General features: G+C 55.1%; 2 protein-coding genes across 2 annotated transcripts; one reads left to right on the forward strand and one right to left on the reverse strand.

Moving 5' to 3' along the window:
* Positions 1–381: 381 nt before the first annotated feature.
* Positions 382–3,720, forward strand: RPL36 (ribosomal protein L36). The gene is made up of 4 exons (XM_078879372.1): positions 382–482; positions 1,109–1,205; positions 3,106–3,240; positions 3,581–3,720. Exons 2-4 carry the CDS (start codon positions 1,113–1,115, stop codon positions 3,668–3,670), a joined length of 318 nt encoding a protein of 105 aa, XP_078735498.1. The 5' UTR covers positions 382–482; positions 1,109–1,112; the 3' UTR covers positions 3,671–3,720.
* Positions 3,721–6,445: 2,725 nt separating this feature from the next.
* LOC144949373 (ras-related protein Rab-11B-like) lies at positions 6,446–19,816 on the reverse strand. Its single transcript, XM_078879375.1, has 5 exons — positions 19,516–19,816; positions 11,997–12,192; positions 11,570–11,763; positions 7,692–7,772; positions 6,446–7,288 (listed from the first exon to the last, which is right to left on the reverse strand). Exons 1-5 carry the CDS (start codon positions 19,553–19,555, stop codon positions 7,146–7,148), a joined length of 654 nt encoding a protein of 217 aa, XP_078735501.1. The 5' UTR covers positions 19,556–19,816; the 3' UTR covers positions 6,446–7,145.

Here is a 19,816-nt window from a genome sequence, read left to right on the forward strand (position 1 = left end):
TGCTGCCTCACTCAAGCTTGCATTAGTGTTGAAAAATCTAACTTATATAATGAATGTGTATTTTAAGTATTTATATTTGGTAAATAGCTTACCTTGTTCTGCATTTTGCACTCATATAGTTTTTAAAAAATGTGTGGCAACTTGCTGACCGGCCCCGACTGGACATGTGAAATAGAGCTTCATAGCTCATCGGATTCCACCAGTCCACGAATCCGCGAGCACGCGACAAAGTCCACGAAGGATTCGCGGATTACGAGCTCGCGCCACGTGTATCAGCCAATCAGCGCTGGTGATTCTCACCCTGCGTCACGTGACCCATCCCCTCATCACGGCTGACGTGGCGGCCATCTTATCACGGTGACGTCACCCCTACCCAACATGGCCGCACTTCCGCTCAGACGACTTCCGCCGCCGCCGGAAGTGACTTAACCTAGCGTGCAACGCGAAACCCTCTCTTCCGGTATCGTCGCCATCAGCACCAGGTGCGGGTAGCGTGTCCGTGGCGCGGGATCCGAGCTCAATCCGCGCCATCCTCCCCCCACGGGGATCCTGGGGGCCCCGGGCAACACCGCGATGGGATGGGGACGTGGGGCGCGCGGTTATTGGGGCTCGATGTGGACGGAGAGACTTAACTGGCGACGGTTGCGGGAAGGAGTCGCGGGAGTTAAGGGCTCGTTGCTGTGTGCGGGGAACCTGGGACCCCCCCCCCCTCCGGCCACTAACAACAGCGAGGCTCTTCGTTCATCCGCAGCTGTGGCCGTTCGCCGGCATTGGGTCAAACGAGCCTGACTAAATTGCTGCTGAGACGCAGACGGTCAAAACCGCTCCCGTAGTTTTTGCTTTGCCGCCGATGAGACGCACTCCATTTTAAAATTCCGGGTGGCTGATGGCATGCTTTCAAAATGTGTATTTTATGTGTAGAGGGAAAGGCATTGATAGGGTTTTATGTGTAGATGGGAGGGGGGAGAATCGGATCGCCTGATTCTTGTGGCATTAACATCGTCCGCGCCGTCGCTTGGTGATTGCCTCGCGAGCTCGAGATGGTGACTGGGCCTACGAGGGGCCGCACGTGTAACCCTCCTCCCCCTCGTGTGTCCCTCGCGAGCAGCACGATGGCGATCCGCTACCCGATGGCCGTTGGCCTCAACAAAGGCCACCCGACCACCAAGAACGTCGCCAAGCCGCGGCAGTGCCGCCGCCGTGGGGTGAGTGGCGCGCGATCAACTCCACCACTCGCCATCACCACCACTCACCATCCTCTACCACGCGCATTCAGCTACTCGCCACTCGCCGTCCTCTACGACACACATTCAACTACTTACCAGCACCACTCGCCATCACTACCACGCGCATTCAACGGTTATGCATTCAGATACTCTCCATCGACTACCCCCATCAAATAAATAACCGTAAACCACCCTCGCTATAAACCACTGGACATTGCACATCCAATTAGCACGGTTGGCTACGTATGAAAAAAGTTGACCACACAGAACATCACTACTCACTAATCCACCGATCACCGTCGTCCGTTCCAACAATATTCTCCACGCTCACCTCTTCAATCGCCCACACTGAGAACGCCCTCGGCGCACTGCTGCCCACCGCTCACCATGGTCCACACACACGTGACTCCACGCTCACCCCTCTTAACTCTCTGCCTTCGCTCACTCACCAATGGGTTTACACTGAGAAGTAGAGCGGCTTCTTCCATCACGCCTCTCGCGGCGCTGTGATTTGCACGGTTATTGAATGATAACTGCGCTGTTAAGAAGGGTCATTGCGCGAAACGTTGTCCATTACATATGTTTCATTGTGAGACCACGCAGTGTTATTGAATGTTTGAGCTTTTTAGTTCGAACTGCGATTGGATGGAATCGGTTACACAGGGTGAAGGAAGTTCTGTCTCAGCGATGAGGGTGTGAATTGTTTAAAGGCTTAAGACATTTTTAATTGATTCTGTAGATTATTTCCCCTCGGCTGTTAATTGGAACAGCCGAGGGGCTGCTCCACATGGCTGCAGAGTTGAAGGCCCTCTCACTACACGTGGTCCTTTCTGCCATTAAAGACACGAGTGACCCGTAGAGACAGATATATTGAAGACAAGCGACACGTGCGGTTGTGGCCATGCAACCCAAACTGTGGATCATATATAGTTAAACCCATAGAGGCACAGATACAGAGGTAAAATACGTAGACTCGTACAGATACATGGAGATGCTTTAAATACAAGCCACAGTCGTGCGATTGTGGCCATGCAGCCCAAACTGTGGACCAAATAGTAAACCCAGAAACAGACTCACAGATACAGTCCCATAAAGACTTAATAGAGACCAAACATACATTGACAAACCACAGTCTTGCGCTTGTGGTCATGTAACTCCTTAAGTGGAGGAGGAATAGCAAAACTGCACGAAACTCTCCTGCACCCCTATTGTTGTAGCAGTAGCAGCAGATGGCATGACATCGACAATGGCATCTAGCTCCTGTACATATTGCTGCTGCCATCATGGAATAGAAACTGCCATTGGCACTACAGCTGCGGCATATTCTGATTGTTCAAGTGATCGATTACCAACCAATGACGGAGACAAACATCTGAACGGTTGGGGGCTTGGTCATGTAATAGCCATCGGCCGGTTCAAGTTAGGCCTGAGTTAGATTGGGGGAGATGATCACCAATGCTCATTTGAGGCCTGTAATACAGCACTGTCGAGGCAGCCCAGGGTTGGTGGACCACACACCAATGTCAAAGTTCCTTCCGTTTAGCGTCGTGGAGTGATCCATACCCTGACTCGCCAGGAGGTGGTGGTACAGCAAAATGTGGATGCCACCTGTTCTGCCTGGATGGGATAGTGTTTTCTCTGGGTGCTTCGGTCTCCTCCCATGCATGTAATTAATTGGCTGATAACACCTTGATATTTATAAAACCGCAGAGCTTGGGCAATTGTTGGTAGCACTGGCTCCTCGACCACGTGGCTGCTGTTACTTCCCCTCTCTTGTGGTTCCTCCTCGAGCCGTTCTGAGTGGCGAGATGCGTTCCCCACGTTGGCGCGATAGTAACTCTCTGCGTTGTGAAACGTGGCCTTCCCCTGCCTCCCGCAGCGCCTGACCAAGCACACGAAGTTTGTGCGCGACCTGATCCGCGAGGTGTGCGGCCACGCGCCCTACGAGCGCCGCGCCATGGAGCTGCTCAAGGTGTCCAAGGACAAGCGCGCGCTCAAGTTCATCAAGAAGCGGGTGAGGGCCCGGCCCCGGCTACTGACCCTCCGCGCAAACACTCGCCCCCTCCTCCCCACGCTCTCCTCAAAACACTTGCCCACTCCCCCCATTCTGTCCTCCACTCGTCCCCTCCTCCCCCCCCACGCCCTCCCACGCCCTCCTCCAAACACTTGCCCCCTCCTCCCCACGCTCTCCTCACAACACTCGCCCCCCACGCTCTCCTGCAAACACCCACTCCCCCCATTCTGTCCTCCACTCGTCCCCTCCTCCCACGCCCTCCTCCAAACACTCACCCCCTCCTCAGTTGCGCTGCTCGGGATTTGTGCTGTGTCCGATCCGTGCCGTTTGTCTCCACCAGCTTGGCACCCACACCCGTGGGAAGAGAAAGCGTGAGGAGCTCAGCAACATCCTGGCCGCCATGAGGAAGGCCGCCTCCAAGAAGGAGTGAAGTCCCACCCCTCCCCCCCACTCTTCAATAAAAACCGTGGACTATTGGAAGCTTGCTATGCTGCTTGTCTGTGTGTTAAGATGAAAACAATCTAAATGTGGACTGAGATTGTGAACTGGGTATTGGATGCAATCACAACGTTGTCAACAATGTCAATTCGATTTTTTCTGTAAAAAAATCAAATTGACATTTTCCCACAGACAATTTGATTTGCTCTGTCCCTGTGGTGTCAAATTTCATTTGTCAAGTTTCATTTATTTGGTATAGCCCTGTGAGCCATGCGGCTCTTAAGTCGGGTGCAACTGCAAACAAAATATGAACATCTTGGTTCTTTCGGTAAAGTCAAGAAGATGAAACCCTGCAGTCACGAAAGCTTTAAAGCGACGACGCGCAACAGAAACATCCTGGATAAACCAGCAAATCTTTAAAAAAAAAACGCTGTGTGCAAAGATCCCAGTGTGATGCTAGTCAAACAATAACCATAACAATTTAGATTACCCATGTTTTTAAAATCAAAATAATGCTATAAAAACAACAGTAATAAATTATTTAAATTGAACAATAAACCATATATAACATGTACGACCAAACTTTGCAGCCATAGCTGGCAGCATTACACTCCCAGTGTATGATGTGAGTCAGCGTATGATGAGTGAATTAGTGCATGATGAGTGAATGAGTCCGTGGTTGTGAGTATGATACGAGTGAGTGTATCACGGCCTCGGCTCCCCGGCTCCGTTGGCTCTCGCCCACTGCACGCCATCACGGCCAGGAGGCTGCGTCGTTGCAGGAGCTTCTGCAGAGAGATGCGGGAGCCGCTGCCTCTTGCGAGGCCGCACGCACGCCCAGCGCCTTATCCCTCATCCTCCAAGCCCGAAGCGGCCTCAGAGCTCGAGCTGAACCCAGGCGTGACTGAGGCTCCCCGAAACACCAGGCCGCAGAGCTGGGACTCCACGACTATTGTCACCCCCTAACCCCTCACTCATTCCCTCACACTCCCCCTAACCCCTCACACTCATTTCCCTCCAAACTCCCTCACACTCATTTCCCTCCACACTCCCTCGCACTCATTTCCCTCCACGCTCCCTCACACTCATTTCCCTCCAAACTCCCTCACACTCATTTCCCTCCACACTCCCTCGCACTCATTTCCCTCCACGCTCCCTCACACTCATTTCCCTCCACACTCCCTCGCACTCATTTCCCTCCACGCTCCCTCACAACCTCATTTCCCTCCACGCTCCCTCACAACCTCATTTCCCTCCACACTCCCTCACACTCATTTCCCTCCACACTCCCTCACACTCATTTCCCTCCACACTCCCTCACACTCATTTCCCTCCACACTCCCTCACACTCATTTCCCTCCACACTCCCTCACACTCATTTCCCTCCACACTCCCTCACACTCATTTCCCTCCACACTCCCTCACACTCATTTCCCTCCACGCTCCCTCCGCACACATTTCCCTCCACGCTCCCTCCGCACACATTTCCCTCCACGCTCCCTCCACACTCATTTCCCTCCACACTCCCTCCACACTCATTTCCCTCCACACTCCCTCACAACCTCATTTCCCTCCACGCTCCCTCCGCACTCATTTCCCTCCACACTCCCTCACACTCATTTCCCTCCACACTCCCTCACACTAATTTCCCTCCACACTCCCTCACACTCATTTCCCTCCACGCTCCCTCCGCACTCATTTCCCTCCACGCTCCCTCCACACTCATTTCCCTCCACACTCCCTCACACTCATTTCCCTCCACGCTCCCTCCGCACTCATTTCCCTCCACGCTCCCTCCACACTCATTTCCCTCCACGCTCCCTCACACTCATTTCCTTACATATTTGCCACTCGGGTCTTCTCCTCGCTCACTATCCACAGCGAGCGAGGAGGCGGCCATCTTGTCATTGTGGACTACTTAAAAAAAATTGGCACACTTGCCCAACCATCTAACCCAAATGAATACTAATTATGAATCGGTATTGGATTAATACAGGGTGTTCCAAAAAGATGGACCCAATTTCAAAGCAGTATATTTTACGATAGCAACATGTTACAATTATACGAAAAGTTACAAACGGTTTGAGTTATCAAGTTTTACTAACCATTTTATAAATGCTCTATGCGCCCTCCACCTGCTGTACAGACAACATCGAGACGATAGTTGAATTCGTCCCAAACGCCACTCAAAGTGTCTTCCACTGAAGTCACCGCTGCCATGATTCTGTTTGAGGTCTTCTAGATTAGTCACTAATGGCACAAAAACACGGTCTTTGACGTATCCCCACAAGAAAGTTGCAGGGTGTGATGAAAAACATTCTGCACAGCAATTACGGATTCAGTCTTGCTGAATTGCAAAACGCCTTGTGTTGCAGGGTCGCCATCTTGCGAATGACTGAGGCTAGGGGCTGTTTGTGCGCTGGGAGAGCCATCTTGCAGTAATCATTTGAAACTCTATGCCCCGCCCTTTCAAGTGGTACGTTTCATTCATGGGTGGTTCGTGGTTGCAGAGATATAGCGATTTCAAATCGGGTCCATCTTTTTGAAACACCTTGTATAACGATACAGTTGATGAAAAAGCACTCCCAGCAGGTGCCAAAGCTAATGGAAGGCATAAAAGATGTGTACTTAAAATTACTGTAAATTGTAGCCTCTAGTTGGTTGTCTTGGTGTTCACTGCTGTGGAATTGTGTGCAAGCGAGGTGCTTTGTGTACATAATGCACTCGACACAGGCAGTGGCACCCCACAGAGAGAGAGGCAGTGAGCTGTGGATACGAATCAATATATTTGCAGGTGTATAGTCACTTGGTTACACACGATCAAAACGGTTCCAATGCAAAGCACAGATGGCCGAGACCACGGGGTGGTGCATGGGATCAGCTTGGGGATCGCAGCCCATGGTCCCTTCTGGACTCTACCAACTTGAGGTCACAGCCCATAGGACCTATTGGGCTGTACCAATTGAGCTGATGGAAAGCAGCTAGCAGGCACCACACTCGGTTCCCATAGCTTTTTTAAGTGGTGGCACAAACCCCTTATTCCTCACGGCAGAGTGGCACAGTCCATCAGCCACCCGCCCTCACAAGAATATGTACAACCCCAAGCAGACGGGGCGAGCCCGGGGTTAATTGGTGCGCGAAGCTACGAGTGAGAATCATGGACGATGAGACGAAGTGGCGGGTGGGAGGGTGAGCACTAGAAGGGGACCCTGGCCAAAAATCCTGCCCCCCCCCCCCCTCGCAACGTCACCGGCGAGGAAACGAGGCCAAAGACGTCGTCGAGTGAATTGACCTCCACACGTGGTGCCCGGGAGCCGTCGTGTCTGGCACTGCCGTTCCATCACGGCATTGTGCGCTCGGGGGTGCATGTGCTCTCGTGTGCGTGGGGGTGTGGAGTGGGAGCGGGGATCTATACGGGGCTCTCGACGCGCGTGAGTGTGTAAGCGAGGGGAACGGGAGGATGAGTGTTACATGTTCTGACAGCACTGGAACTTGTTTGTCTTGCTGGGATCGGTGGGCGGCACTGTGATGTCCACCACGTTGTTGCTGGGCGAGTCGTGGTGGCCGGCGCGGTCCGACATCTGTTTCTGTGAGACTATCCGGTAGATCTCTGCGTGATGGGGAGAGGGATGAGGGTGGGCAGACGGGAAAGGTGAGTCTCCTCACCCCCCAAGACAGGAGCAGTGACATCGTCACGATCGTAAAACGCAACCACCACCAACCCAACCACCACCACCTCGACCAACCACCTCAACCTCAACCACCACAAGCTCAATACCACCACAAGCTCAATACCACCACCACCACAACCCCAACTACCACCGCCTCAACTACAACCAGCTCAATACCCACCACCCCAACCACCGCCAGCTCGTCCCATCCGCTTCTGCCTCTTAACCCTTGGTACCGTACAATCGCAAATCAAAACCAGGTGGCGAGAGGAACGCTACAGAGGGAAGAGAAGGCAGAGGTCGGGGCGACGAGGAGGTGGATACTGTGCACCACCCTCTGACCTGTGAGGATGGTCTGGAAGGCCGTCTCCACGTTGGTGGAGTCCAGGGCCGACGTCTCGATGAAGGACAGGTTGTTCTTCTCTGCAAAACACAAACGCGCGCACATCCACGCCGCGTCAGTGCCTCGTGCGCACGTATCCCTCCGATAAGGTGTGGTGCCATGGGGGGCTCCAGTCACTCCTGCAACGGATGGTGGCCAGTCCCCCAAAGTGCTGTGGTGCTCCACTCTGGTGAATATCATTGGGGGGGGGGGGGTGGGTGCTACTCCGCATGCGATCCATCAGAAAGCCACAGCTAATGAATACCCACACACCCCTGCTGTGACCTGCACCGTGACCCACAACCTGCTGTGACCGGCACCCCTACTTGCTCACCCTCCGCTTGTCTGCACGCGATCACAAACCACAGCGACGAATGGGGTGCTCCATTTCACTCGGAGCATTACAAATAAGTAATATTTTAAAAAACTTTTTTTTAAAACACGCTTTCATGAAATGTACCGTACTCGTAATGGCAGAACGCCACGAGACTCCAGGAAGTGGCCCCGAAGCTTGCCATAACGTAAGGGGCCGTGGTCATTTACAGCTAACATCAGTTGAGCGTGGAAAATTAGACCCAAACCGAAACATCTATATATATAAAATCGCAAATCTGTCTGTCTGTGTGTCGCCGGACCATACGCAGTTTCATTGGACGGCGGTTGCCCCTGGCAACGGGTAGCGACGCATTCGCTGCGGGGTGGACGCCATTTCTAATTCCCGTTAAAAATATGCGCACGCATTAACACGCGACTCTGAGGTAAATTCATCAAAGTTTCACGTCCTCTTCACTCCCCCCCCCACCACAATGTGTGCAATTACTATTATAGGGTCGGTAGATTATAAAATTATAGCGATTAGACAGTATTATTGTAGCGCGGGGTGGGGGGGGGGTAACGGCCCCGGTACCCAGCCTCAGCCGGGTGGGCAATCTAGGCGAGGCCGGAGGCTCTGCACGGTACTAGGCCTCGACACCCCACCACACTATAGGCCGTACATATTACTGCACAGCGGCCGAGGAGATCGTGCCTGGGGGGGGGGGCAGGGGTAGCAGCCCATCTGTGTATATATGTAAGGTTATTAAGAAATATATTTTTCACCCGGGCAACGCCGGGTACTTATGCTAGTAACATATAAAAAATAATGTTTACAAATATATTTTTTATGATAAAATATAGTATTGTCATCAGTATGATATAAGTATACCAAGTCTGCAGTCGATACCACATTGGGAAGTGGGTTAAAATTGAGTTACAAGATTTGAGGATACAACAACAACAGACAGAGTAAGTTAATAGAAAGCGTGTAAAAAGATTGTTTAAAAATGTTTTCTTTTTTTATGATAGAATATAGTATTGTCATCAGTATGACATAAGTATACCAATTTTACAGTCGATACCACATTGGGAAGTGGGTTAAAATTGAGTTACAAGATTTGAGGATACGATAACAACAACAACAGAGTGAGTTAATAAAAAGCGTGTAAAAAGAGGTGGAGGTGGATCTGTCCAGAGTAGCTCCCGATCCCCTGGGCGCCATGGCGAGATGTTAAATCCCTCGCTTGGCATGCAGGAGGCCGCGAGTTTGATCCCGACCTTGATGCCTGCTTTATATTTGGAGTTTGCGTGTCTCTCCCCGTAGACGCGTGGATTCTTCTCCGGGTCCTCCTGTTTTTCCCTCCACATTTAGATTCAACATGCATTTAGAGCATTTGAGTGCTATAAACGTCCACATAAGCCACTTCGTTGAGTTTCTGAAAAAGCGCTTTATAACTCAGTGGGCCTTACCTGGTAGAATAGTAAAACTAGAGTACTGGCGCCATCTATCGGTAGAAGTCAGTCTGCGTTTAATGTATGAATTCTTGTCGCGATTGTTTATTAGCCTTCAGCCATATTGAGAATTTCTGTTGTGTGCTGATGTTAGAAATGTCTGTTTTGATTTGTGCCGAGACCTATCTATTGCGGATCACCCACCCGTGGATCGCAATCCCCTTCTTTAGCCACCGCTGCGCTGTTGAATTCAACTCCGGGACGGAGCGAGCTCAGCGGTGCTACCCGAGCACAAACACAAAGCACGATCGCCATTGGGCTCGACGCATGACGTTTTTCCCCCTGTGCGCTGGGAGTTTAATTCAGGAACAAGAACCGAACGGTTCCTGAAGAAAGCTCCCGGTACAGGGGAGCGAAACGTCAGACTTCGCGCCGAACAGCACGCAGCACAACCCGAGCGCACGTCACGCAACGGACACGTGCACGACTCATCGCTCACAACAGAGCGAGAGGGCGTCGAGGCTGACATTTAATGAGAGATGGCACTCTCACGATAGGTCAGGTGACAACCGACAGTTTCACAAACACGGAACAAGTGGCCGAGTTTGCGAGCGGTGGGCACGCGAACACGACGCGAGCTCGCTTGCGCGCGCGTGTGTGTTTGTGTGGGGGAAGCTTCTGAAGCGGCCGCGCTGCGAACCCGGCGGGCCAAGTTCGATGCCCGGCCACGGCAACGTTGGCGGAGGTGGTCAGTGATCTGAGAACCGGTCCCGTTACAAACGCCCCTCTGCCCACCTTCACCGACTGGCCAGCGTGGCAGTCTCCGGTTTAGGGCGGTCCAATTTACAACGATCCACATTTACGTTTATATATTGCAACTATGGATCGATTTACGACGCAACTTCTGACACGACTCCGAACGCATTTGAACGGAACGGGGACCTCGCCCGTGTGGAGGAGGCCTTCATTCATCGCCAGGTTGAGAGCGGCTGCCGTGACCGAGTCGGCAGAACTTCACCATGGGAAGAACGCTGGCTGCATGAGCCAGAAACCGGCCCTTCGGTATAATTGTTACGAGGCAATGGTGAGTGCGGTGAGGGCGGGGTGAGGGATCTGTTGAAGTCACTTGTTGCCTCCCTGCCGTTCAGCTCCCCCCCCCCCCTCTTCCAGTGCTGGGAAACTCGGGCAAGGAAATTTAATTGCGGATGCGTCATCGGCGTCATCCCGGCTGGTCGTTCCACATTCCAGAATGAGAAGCCATCTCTCCCTGATCAATTCAGCATGATCACACCAAAGATACACTGTCCATAGCACACTGCACGCCACCTGCACACCACATACGCACGTGCCATGCTGTCCACACAACCCACACACCGCACCACCCAGGCTCCTGAAGCTACCAGCTGCTGGAAATGACACTCTGCGGGGTTGCCACCTGTCCTGGCTTTCACAGAATACACCTCTATTCTTCTCACGGCTGTGTCATGGTTATTTAGCCTCGGGAGGTGGCAACTGAACTACAGCCGGGGTGCGGCTTCAGCTGCTGCACGCGCTTGAGGCGCGTGGGCGGCCGTGACGCGGCCCCGGTGGCTGTGGCCGGGCCAGAATTATTTGTGGGACGGCGCCGTCGGCTCAGGGAGCCAGACTGAGGCACTCATCACCGAGTTGGGAACTCGCGGCAGGCACGAGAGGGAGTGGGAGAAGGGGCGACAGCTGAGAGGCAGCCGAGCCAACGCCCGCCCCAGGGGTTGCTGCCCACCCGGGAACGGTGGCACAGCAGCGCTCGTGCTGTGCGGTTAGCGTGGCGCCACGGGGCGCGGCTATAGTTGCGCGATGCGGCTGAGAGGGTAGTGCGATGGGGTGCAGAACGGCAGGACCCTTGTAGGGGGTGGAGTGGCAAGCGTTGGTGGTGTGGGGTAGTGGGGTTGTGCAGCGGTGGTGTGGGGTGGTGGAGGAGGTGCGGGGTGCTGCGGTGGAGATGTGTGGTGGTGAAGATGTGTGGTGGTGCGGTGCAGGTGCGGGGTGGTGCGGTAGTCGCGGAGATGTGTGGTGGTGCGGTGGCTGGTGTCACCTGCGAAGGCCTTGGCCTCGTCGGTGGGCACGGCGCGCAGGTGCCGCAGGTCGCTCTTGTTGCCGACGAGCATGATGACGATGTTGCTGTCAGCGTGGTCGCGCAGCTCCTTGAGCCAGCGCTCCACGTTCTCGTACGTCAGGTGCTTGGCGATGTCGTACACCAGCAGCGCGCCAACCGCGCCCCGGTAGTACCTGCCGGTGCGGCACAGCATGGATTACTGGCCGCGTGTGTTGTCTCCGTCACGCCACTGCCCGATTTGGGGTGACTATCGCGTAACGGGGTCGACTACCACCGAGGAATCGTCACAGCTATCATCTCTGCGACCACCACCACCACCACCGCCGCAGCGACAGCCACAACCGGCGGCGCCACCACCTTCTCCGCCATTACCGCAACCACCAGCGCTCCCACGCAGGCGACTCACGCGGAGGTGATGGCGCGGTAGCGCTCCTGCCCGGCCGTGTCCCAGATCTGCGCCTTGATGGTCTTGCCGTCCACCTGGATGCTGCGCGTGGCGAACTCCACGCCGATGGTGCTCTTGCTCTCCAGGTTGAACTCGTTGCGCGTGAAGCGCGACAGCAGATTACTCTTTCCGACGCCCGAGTCTCCAATCAGCACCACTGCACGCGCACGCACGAACGCACGCACAAACACACGCACAGGTGGGGTCAGGCACAGTTGCCATGTCGTTATGACCAGAACCACAACCTTGACGCGATTTCCTTCTGGGAGCGAGGGCGGTGGACGAGGAGGAAATGGAGGAGGAAGGCCGAGTGGAGCGCAGTCAGCATTTCCCGTGGACGCGTCACGTGCGGGAATCACAGACAGACGCGCGCTCGCACGTGCACAAACCCCCACGTGCACAAACCCACAGGCGCACAAACCCCCACAAATACAATGACAAAGATCTTCCATTTTAACATAACAGACTATTGGGGCAAGTGCTGCTAGCGAGCAACCTACTAAGGCCGGCATGGCACACAAAGGCGTGGGTGGCCAACTCCACATCCGGCTGCCTTTCTCTCCCAAGCAGCGATGTTTACACATCACACCAGGTTCTCATTTGAGGCCGAGTCGACCTAGGGGAGTCCCAGGGCCGGTTGAAATAATTGTCACTGGTGTTGGCCGTGAGCGGGAATTGAACCCGGGTCGCCAGGTTTGTAGCGCAGCGCGCTGACCGCTACACCACTGCTCCCAAAACGCACACACGCACGCATACACACCCCACCCGCGGACATCAGCAGGAAGTGACGGTGCGCCCTCCTCCCATTGTGCGTTTGGCCTCGGCCTGAGAGTCGATTCCCGAGCAATTTCTACGCACGGCAACAAAGCCCAAACGCAACGAGCACCGGGGTGACGGCGGACCCGGGGCCAGAGGGTTAGGGTTATGGTTTAGGGTTACAGCTAGGTTAGAAATGGGGTCATGGTTAGCAGTTGGGTCAGGGTTAGGGAGCGTTACGTTATGGGTTCCGACGACGTCTGTAATCGGGGCACGGGTTGTGTTCAGAGCATCTGCGTGACCGGAGCTGGGCTGTGGCTGGGCCCCGTGGCTGTTGGGGAGGCAGGGTTCGGGTGGGGGCTGTGGTGAAGCTGAAAGAGTGGAGCCTCCTCAGCTTCCTGGATGCTTAAAGTGCAGAGTGTAAAACAATGCCTGGCACTCAACAACACACTCACCACCCAGCCTACACAATAACATGCTCCATATAGCCTTAACAGACTGTTGGGGCAAGTGCTGTTAAGCGAGTAGCACCTGTGAAGGCTGGAACAGCACACGACAGGGGTGGGTGGCCAGCACCACGCCCGGCCACCTTTGTCTCCCCAGTGCTGATGTGTACACGTTGTACCAGCTACTTATTTTAAGGCCGAGCCGACCTAGGAGAGGCCGAGTTCAAATAATCGTCACTGGTGCTTTCCCACGAGCGGGAATCGAACTCGGGTCGCCGGGTTCGTAGTGCAGCGCACTCACCGCTGCAACCACCGCTCCCCATGTAGCGAGTGCCTGCACGCCGCCACAGCCGCCGCACACTTTCTCTGCGAAACGATCTCAGATGTAGAGCCACAGCCGCTACCAGGTGCAGGGAAGCTCACGGGGCCCCGCCCGCTACCCAGGGTCCCCTCATCCCGGGCCCAGTGGGGGGGGGGGGGGAGCACGCAAAGCAGCGAGCGTGCCACGAGTCGGGGGGCCGCAGTGCCAGCGGAGATCTTCTCTTTCTCCTCCCCTCGTCCCTCGCGTGGCAGCGGCACCACCCAGACCGGCACCGGCACCACCCAAACCAGCACCACCCAGACCGGCACCGGCACCACCCAGACCGGCACCGGCACCACCCAGACCGGCACCGGCACCACCCAGACCGGCACCGGCACCACCCAGACCGGCACCGGCACCACCCAGACCGGCACCGGCACCACCCAGACCGGCACCGGCACCACCCAGACCGGCACCGGCACCACCCAGACCGGCACCGGCACCACCCAGACCGGCACCGGCACCACCCAGACCGGCACTACCCAGACCGGCACCACCCAGACCGGCACCGGCACCACCCAGACCGGCACCACCCAGACTGGCCCCGTGTGGAGACGGAGTCGGCCCCGCACACACAATTAGAGGGGAAGGAGGCCCCCCCCCCCACCCCAGCACGTTCATTGTGCAGGGGATGAATAATTCATGGTCATGGCACCAGTGGCTCCAGTGAGACGCAGCCCCCGGAGCGTGCGGTACAGACACGTGGTATTAACGCGTGGGACGGACACGTGAGACGTTCCAAACAGTCCAGGGACCGTCCATGCAGTCTGGGTACTATCCATATAACCCAGACAGTCCAGAGATTCCATAGACAACCCGTGCAGTCCAGGGACTATCCATACAATCCAGACAATTAGCTCAAAGGATGCGTGCAACAAATAGAGGGTGTTGCTATGCACCACGACGATCGGTTTTGATGTTGCTCAGCCTTCTCTCTCCAAAGTCCCACACTCAGATGGGGATGGGCTCCTGCGGTTGTCGGCGGTGTGATCTGTGCGGGGTACAGGTTCGGTTAACACCGAATGATTTTCACTTTCACTGCTGCGTCGCTTATGGAGCTAATTCACCTCCTAACGCCCACTTCACGTGGTCGAGACAGCACCCTACCCCCGCACACCTGCCTACCCAGCACACCTGCCTACCCAGCACACCTGCCTACCCAGCACACCTGCCTACCCAGCACACCTGCCTACCTACCCAAGCACACCTGCCTACCTACCCAGCACACCTACCTACCCAGCACACCTGCCTCCCTGGCCAGCACACCTGCCTACCCAGCACACCTGCCAACCCAGCACACCTGCCTCCCTGGCCAGCACCCCTGCCTACCTGGCCAGCACACCTGCCTACCTACCCAGCACACCTGCCTGCCTACCCAGCACATCTGCCTCCCCAGCACACCTGCCTACCTACCCAGCACACCTGCCTAACCAGCACCCATCCCTGTTGCTGACACTAATGAACCAAATTGAATTTGCTCCTCCCCCCCACCTTTATTAAACCACGCGGGAGGCCACAGGGCCACGAGCTCGCGCCGCGGAGGAAGCGGCGCTTCCTCCGCGGGTAATCATCAATTCTTCTGAAACGTGGACTCCGACTCGGCAGACAACGGGCAACTCTCGCGAATGATTGATCGCCCATCCTCAAAGGCGCGTTAGGGGTTCGGGTCAGGTGACCGCAACATTTTGTCGATTTCCCCGCAAAAATGAAGGTGGACGCTTAACAGCATGACCGATGGTGACGATGCGCTGTTGATGAGGATGCCGTCCTGATGCAGACGACGACTTGATGTGGCGAAGACATCCCAATGAAGACAGTGATGTGATGGGTGGCGATACTGTGATGCTGATGCGGTGGCAGTTGCATTTGTGGTACGAATGAGGATGTGATGTAAAATAAGGATGCGGAGGAAAAATGCGGATGTGATGGAGATCCGAATTATGTTTAAAAACCTCTATTATGGGCGACTTATATGGTTGGTGATGGGTTTGTGGTAGTAGTGGTGATGATGATGATGGTGTGTGGTCGGAATGATGATGTGAAGATGACGGTGATGCTGGAACTTGTCTGCCCTTGATCACAAGGCAAGCTCATCCCAGCTGGGGTCCATAAGACCCCCGTTTCTCGGTATCCCCTCAAGTAACAAACACATCCCCCCCCCCCCTTGGTGACGAACCCTGATGACTACAAACTCCAGGGCAGCATTACCCGGTCGCACAGAACAGCTTAAGTGCCAACTGATTTGATTTGTGACGATCTGCATAAGAGAATTCAAGAAAGAATGTTAATGCACCCAGCCGCAGATGATCCCCAAACGCAAGCCCCTACGCGGCGGTGAGTAGCGTAGAGCGGCCAGTCACTCACTCTACTTAGACCAGCCAGTCACTCAATCTACTTAGACCGGCCAGTCACTCACTCTACTTAGACCAGCCAGTCACTCACTCTACTTAGACCGGCCAGTCACTCACTCTACTTAGACCGACCAGTCACTCACTCTACTTAGACCGGCCGGTCACTCAATCTACTTAGATCGGCCAGTAACTCACTCTACTTAGACCGGCCAGTCACTCACTCTACTTAGACCGGCCAGTAACTCACTCTACTTAGACCAGCCGGTCACTCACTCTACTTAGACCAGCCGGTCACTCACTCTACTTAGACCGGCCAGTCACTCACTCTACTTAGACCGGCCAGTCACTCACTCTACTTAGACCGGCCAGTCACTCACTCTACTTAGACCGGCCAGTCACTCACTCTACTTAGACCGGCCAGTCACTCACTCTACTTAGACCGGCCAGTCACTCACTCTACTTAGACCGGCCAGTCACTCACTCTACTTAGACCGGCCAGTCACTCACTCTACTTAGACCGGCCAGTCACTCACTCTACTTAGACCGGCCAGTCACTCACTCTACTTAGACCGGCCAGTCACTCACTCTACTTAGACCGGCCAGTCACTCACTCTACTTAGACCGGCCAGTAACTCACTCTACTTAGACCAGCCGGTCACTCACTCTACTTAGACCAGCCGGTCACTCACTCTACTTAGACCGGCCAGTCACTCACTCTACTTAAACCGGCCAGTAACTCACTCTACTTAGACCAGCCGGTCACTCACTCTACTTAGACCGGCCAGTCACTCACTCTACTTAGACCGGCCAGTCACTCACTCTACTTAGACCGGCCAGTCACTCACTCTACTTAGACCGGCCAGTCACTCACTCTACTTAAACCGGCCAGTAACTCACTCTACTTAGACCAGCCGGTCACTCACTCTACTTAGACCAGCCGGTCACTCACTCTACTTAGACCGGCCAGTCACTCACTCTACTTAGACCGGCCAGTCACTCGCTCTACTTAGACCAGCCGGTCACTCGCTCTACTTAGACCAGCCGGTCACTCGCTCTACTTAGACCGGCCAGTCACTCACTCTACTTAGACCGGCCAGTCACTCACTCTACTTAGACCGACCAGTCACTCACTCTACTTAGACCGGCCGGTCACTCACTCTACTTAGACCAGCCGGTCACTCACTCTACTTAGACCAGCCGGTCACTCACTCTACTTAGACCGGCCAGTCACTCACTCTACTTAGACCGGCCAGTAACTCACTCTACTTAGACCGGCCGGTCACTCACTCTACTTAGACCAGCCGGTCACTCACTCTACTTAGACCGGCCAGTAACTCAATCTACTTAGATCGGCCAGTAACTCACTCTACTTAGACCGGCCAGTCACTCACTCTACTTAGACCGGCCAGTAACTCACTCTACTTAGACCAGCCGGTCACTCACTCTACTTAGACCAGCCGGTCACTCACTCTACTTAGACCGGCCAGTCACTCACTCTACTTAGACCGGCCAGTCACTCACTCTACTTAGACCGGCCAGTCACTCACTCTACTTAGACCGGCCAGTCACTCACTCTACTTAGACCGGCCAGTCACTCACTCTACTTAGACCGGCCAGTCACTCACTCTACTTAGACCGGCCAGTCACTCACTCTACTTAGACCGGCCAGTCACTCACTCTACTTAGACCGGCCAGTCACTCACTCTACTTAGACCGGCCAGTCACTCACTCTACTTAGACCGGCCAGTCACTCACTCTACTTAGACCGGCCAGTCACTCACTCTACTTAGACCGGCCAGTCACTCACTCTACTTAGACCAGCCGGTCACTCACTCTACTTAGACCAGCCGGTCACTCACTCTACTTAGACCAGCCGGTCACTCACTCTACTTAGACCGGCCAGTCACTCACTCTACTTAAACCGGCCAGTAACTCACTCTACTTAGACCAGCCGGTCACTCACTCTACTTAGACCGGCCAGTCACTCACTCTACTTAGACCGGCCAGTCACTCACTCTACTTAGACCGGCCAGTCACTCACTCTACTTAGACCGGCCAGTCACTCACTCTACTTAAACCGGCCAGTAACTCACTCTACTTAGACCAGCCGGTCACTCACTCTACTTAGACCAGCCGGTCACTCACTCTACTTAGACCGGCCAGTCACTCACTCTACTTAGACCGGCCAGTCACTCACTCTACTTACACCGGCCAGTCACTCACTCTACTTAGACCGGCCAGTCACTCACTCTACTTAGACCGGCCAGTCACTCACTCTACTTAGACCGGCCAGTCACTCACTCTACTTAGACCGGCCAGTCACTCACTCTACTTAGACCGGCCAGTCACTAACTCTACTTAGACCGGCCAGTAACTCACTCTACTTAGACCAGCCGGTCACTCACTCTACTTAGACCGGCCAGTCACTCACTCTACTTAGACCGGCCAGTCACTCACTCTACTTAGACCGGCCAGTCACTCACTCTACTTAGACCGGCCAGTCACTCACTCTACTTAGACCGGCCAGTCACTCGCTCTACTTAGACCGGCCAGTCACTCGCTCTACTTAGACCGGCCAGTCACTCGCTCTACTTAGACCAGCCGGTCACTCGCTCTACTTAGACCGGCCAGTCACTCACTCTACTTAGACCGGCCAGTCACTCACTCTACTTAGACCGGCCAGTAACTCACTCTACTTAGACCAGCCGGTCACTCACTCTACTTAGACTGGCTCTACGCTCCTCGCGGCCTTCTCCCCGAGGGCGAGTTCACTGAGACGCCTCGCGCTTATGATGTTAATGACAACTGGGCACAGCTCCCACGCCACAACAGTCGCCCAAACAGCCACCACAGGCCCCAACAACTTTCCCCCCGCACAGCAACCCCGGAAGCGCGAAACATCTCGCAATCCCAACTCAGAGACTACCATCCCACACCCCAGGATCAACCACTCACGCCTCCGATTAGCACGGTGAGCAATGTACGGTGCAAAGGAAGTTCAACATACAAACATGCACCCTACACTGACCCCCGTATATACTCACACCCCACTCACTCACTCACTCACCCAAACCCCGACTCACATCTCCACATACAACCTCACACTTTGCAGATACCCACTCACGCACACTGCCCACAACAAGCCACTCTCCCCAACTCACCTCCAGACCCCACACTCACCCCCCACACTCACCCCCCACACTCACCCCCCAAACTCACCCCCCAAACTCACCCCCCACACTCACCCCCCACACTCACCCCCCACACTCACCCCCCACACTCACCCCCCACACTCACCCCCCACACTCACCCCCCACACTCACCCCCCACACTCACCCCCCACACTCACCCCCCACACTCACCCCCCACACTCACCCCCCACACTCACCCCACTCACCCACCCCACTCACTCACCCACACTCACCCCCACATATAGACCACACACACCCTCTCCACACAGACTCGCGCCGACTCTCGCCCCCCACTTACACAGTCCTCAACACCTCCTACTGACCCCAGCACTCACCTCCCAACTCACCTCCCCGCTCACCCCCCGCGCTGCTCACCCTTAAAGAGGTAGTCGTACTCGTCGTCGCGGGCCCCCATGTCGCTTGAGACGTAAATGGTGGAGCGGCGCGGGAGACGGCTGAGGCTGCGCGGCGGTGGTGGAGGCGGCGAAGCTGTTGCTGCTGCTCTTGTTAATGTCTCTCTATCCGCCCGTTATGCCTCTCTCCTCCCCGTGTCTCCCCGCCTTTCTCTCCCCCTGTGTGTCTCTCTCTCTGTCTCTCCCCGTGTCTCTCTCTCCCTTTCTCCCCGTGACAATCCTCCCCACAGCCGTGCGGAAACTCTGACGTCACTTCCGCCTCC

This window comes from Lampetra fluviatilis, chromosome 53, assembly GCF_964198595.1.
Source record: "Lampetra fluviatilis chromosome 53, kcLamFluv1.1, whole genome shotgun sequence".
NCBI lineage: Eukaryota > Metazoa > Chordata > Hyperoartia > Petromyzontiformes > Petromyzontidae > Lampetra > Lampetra fluviatilis.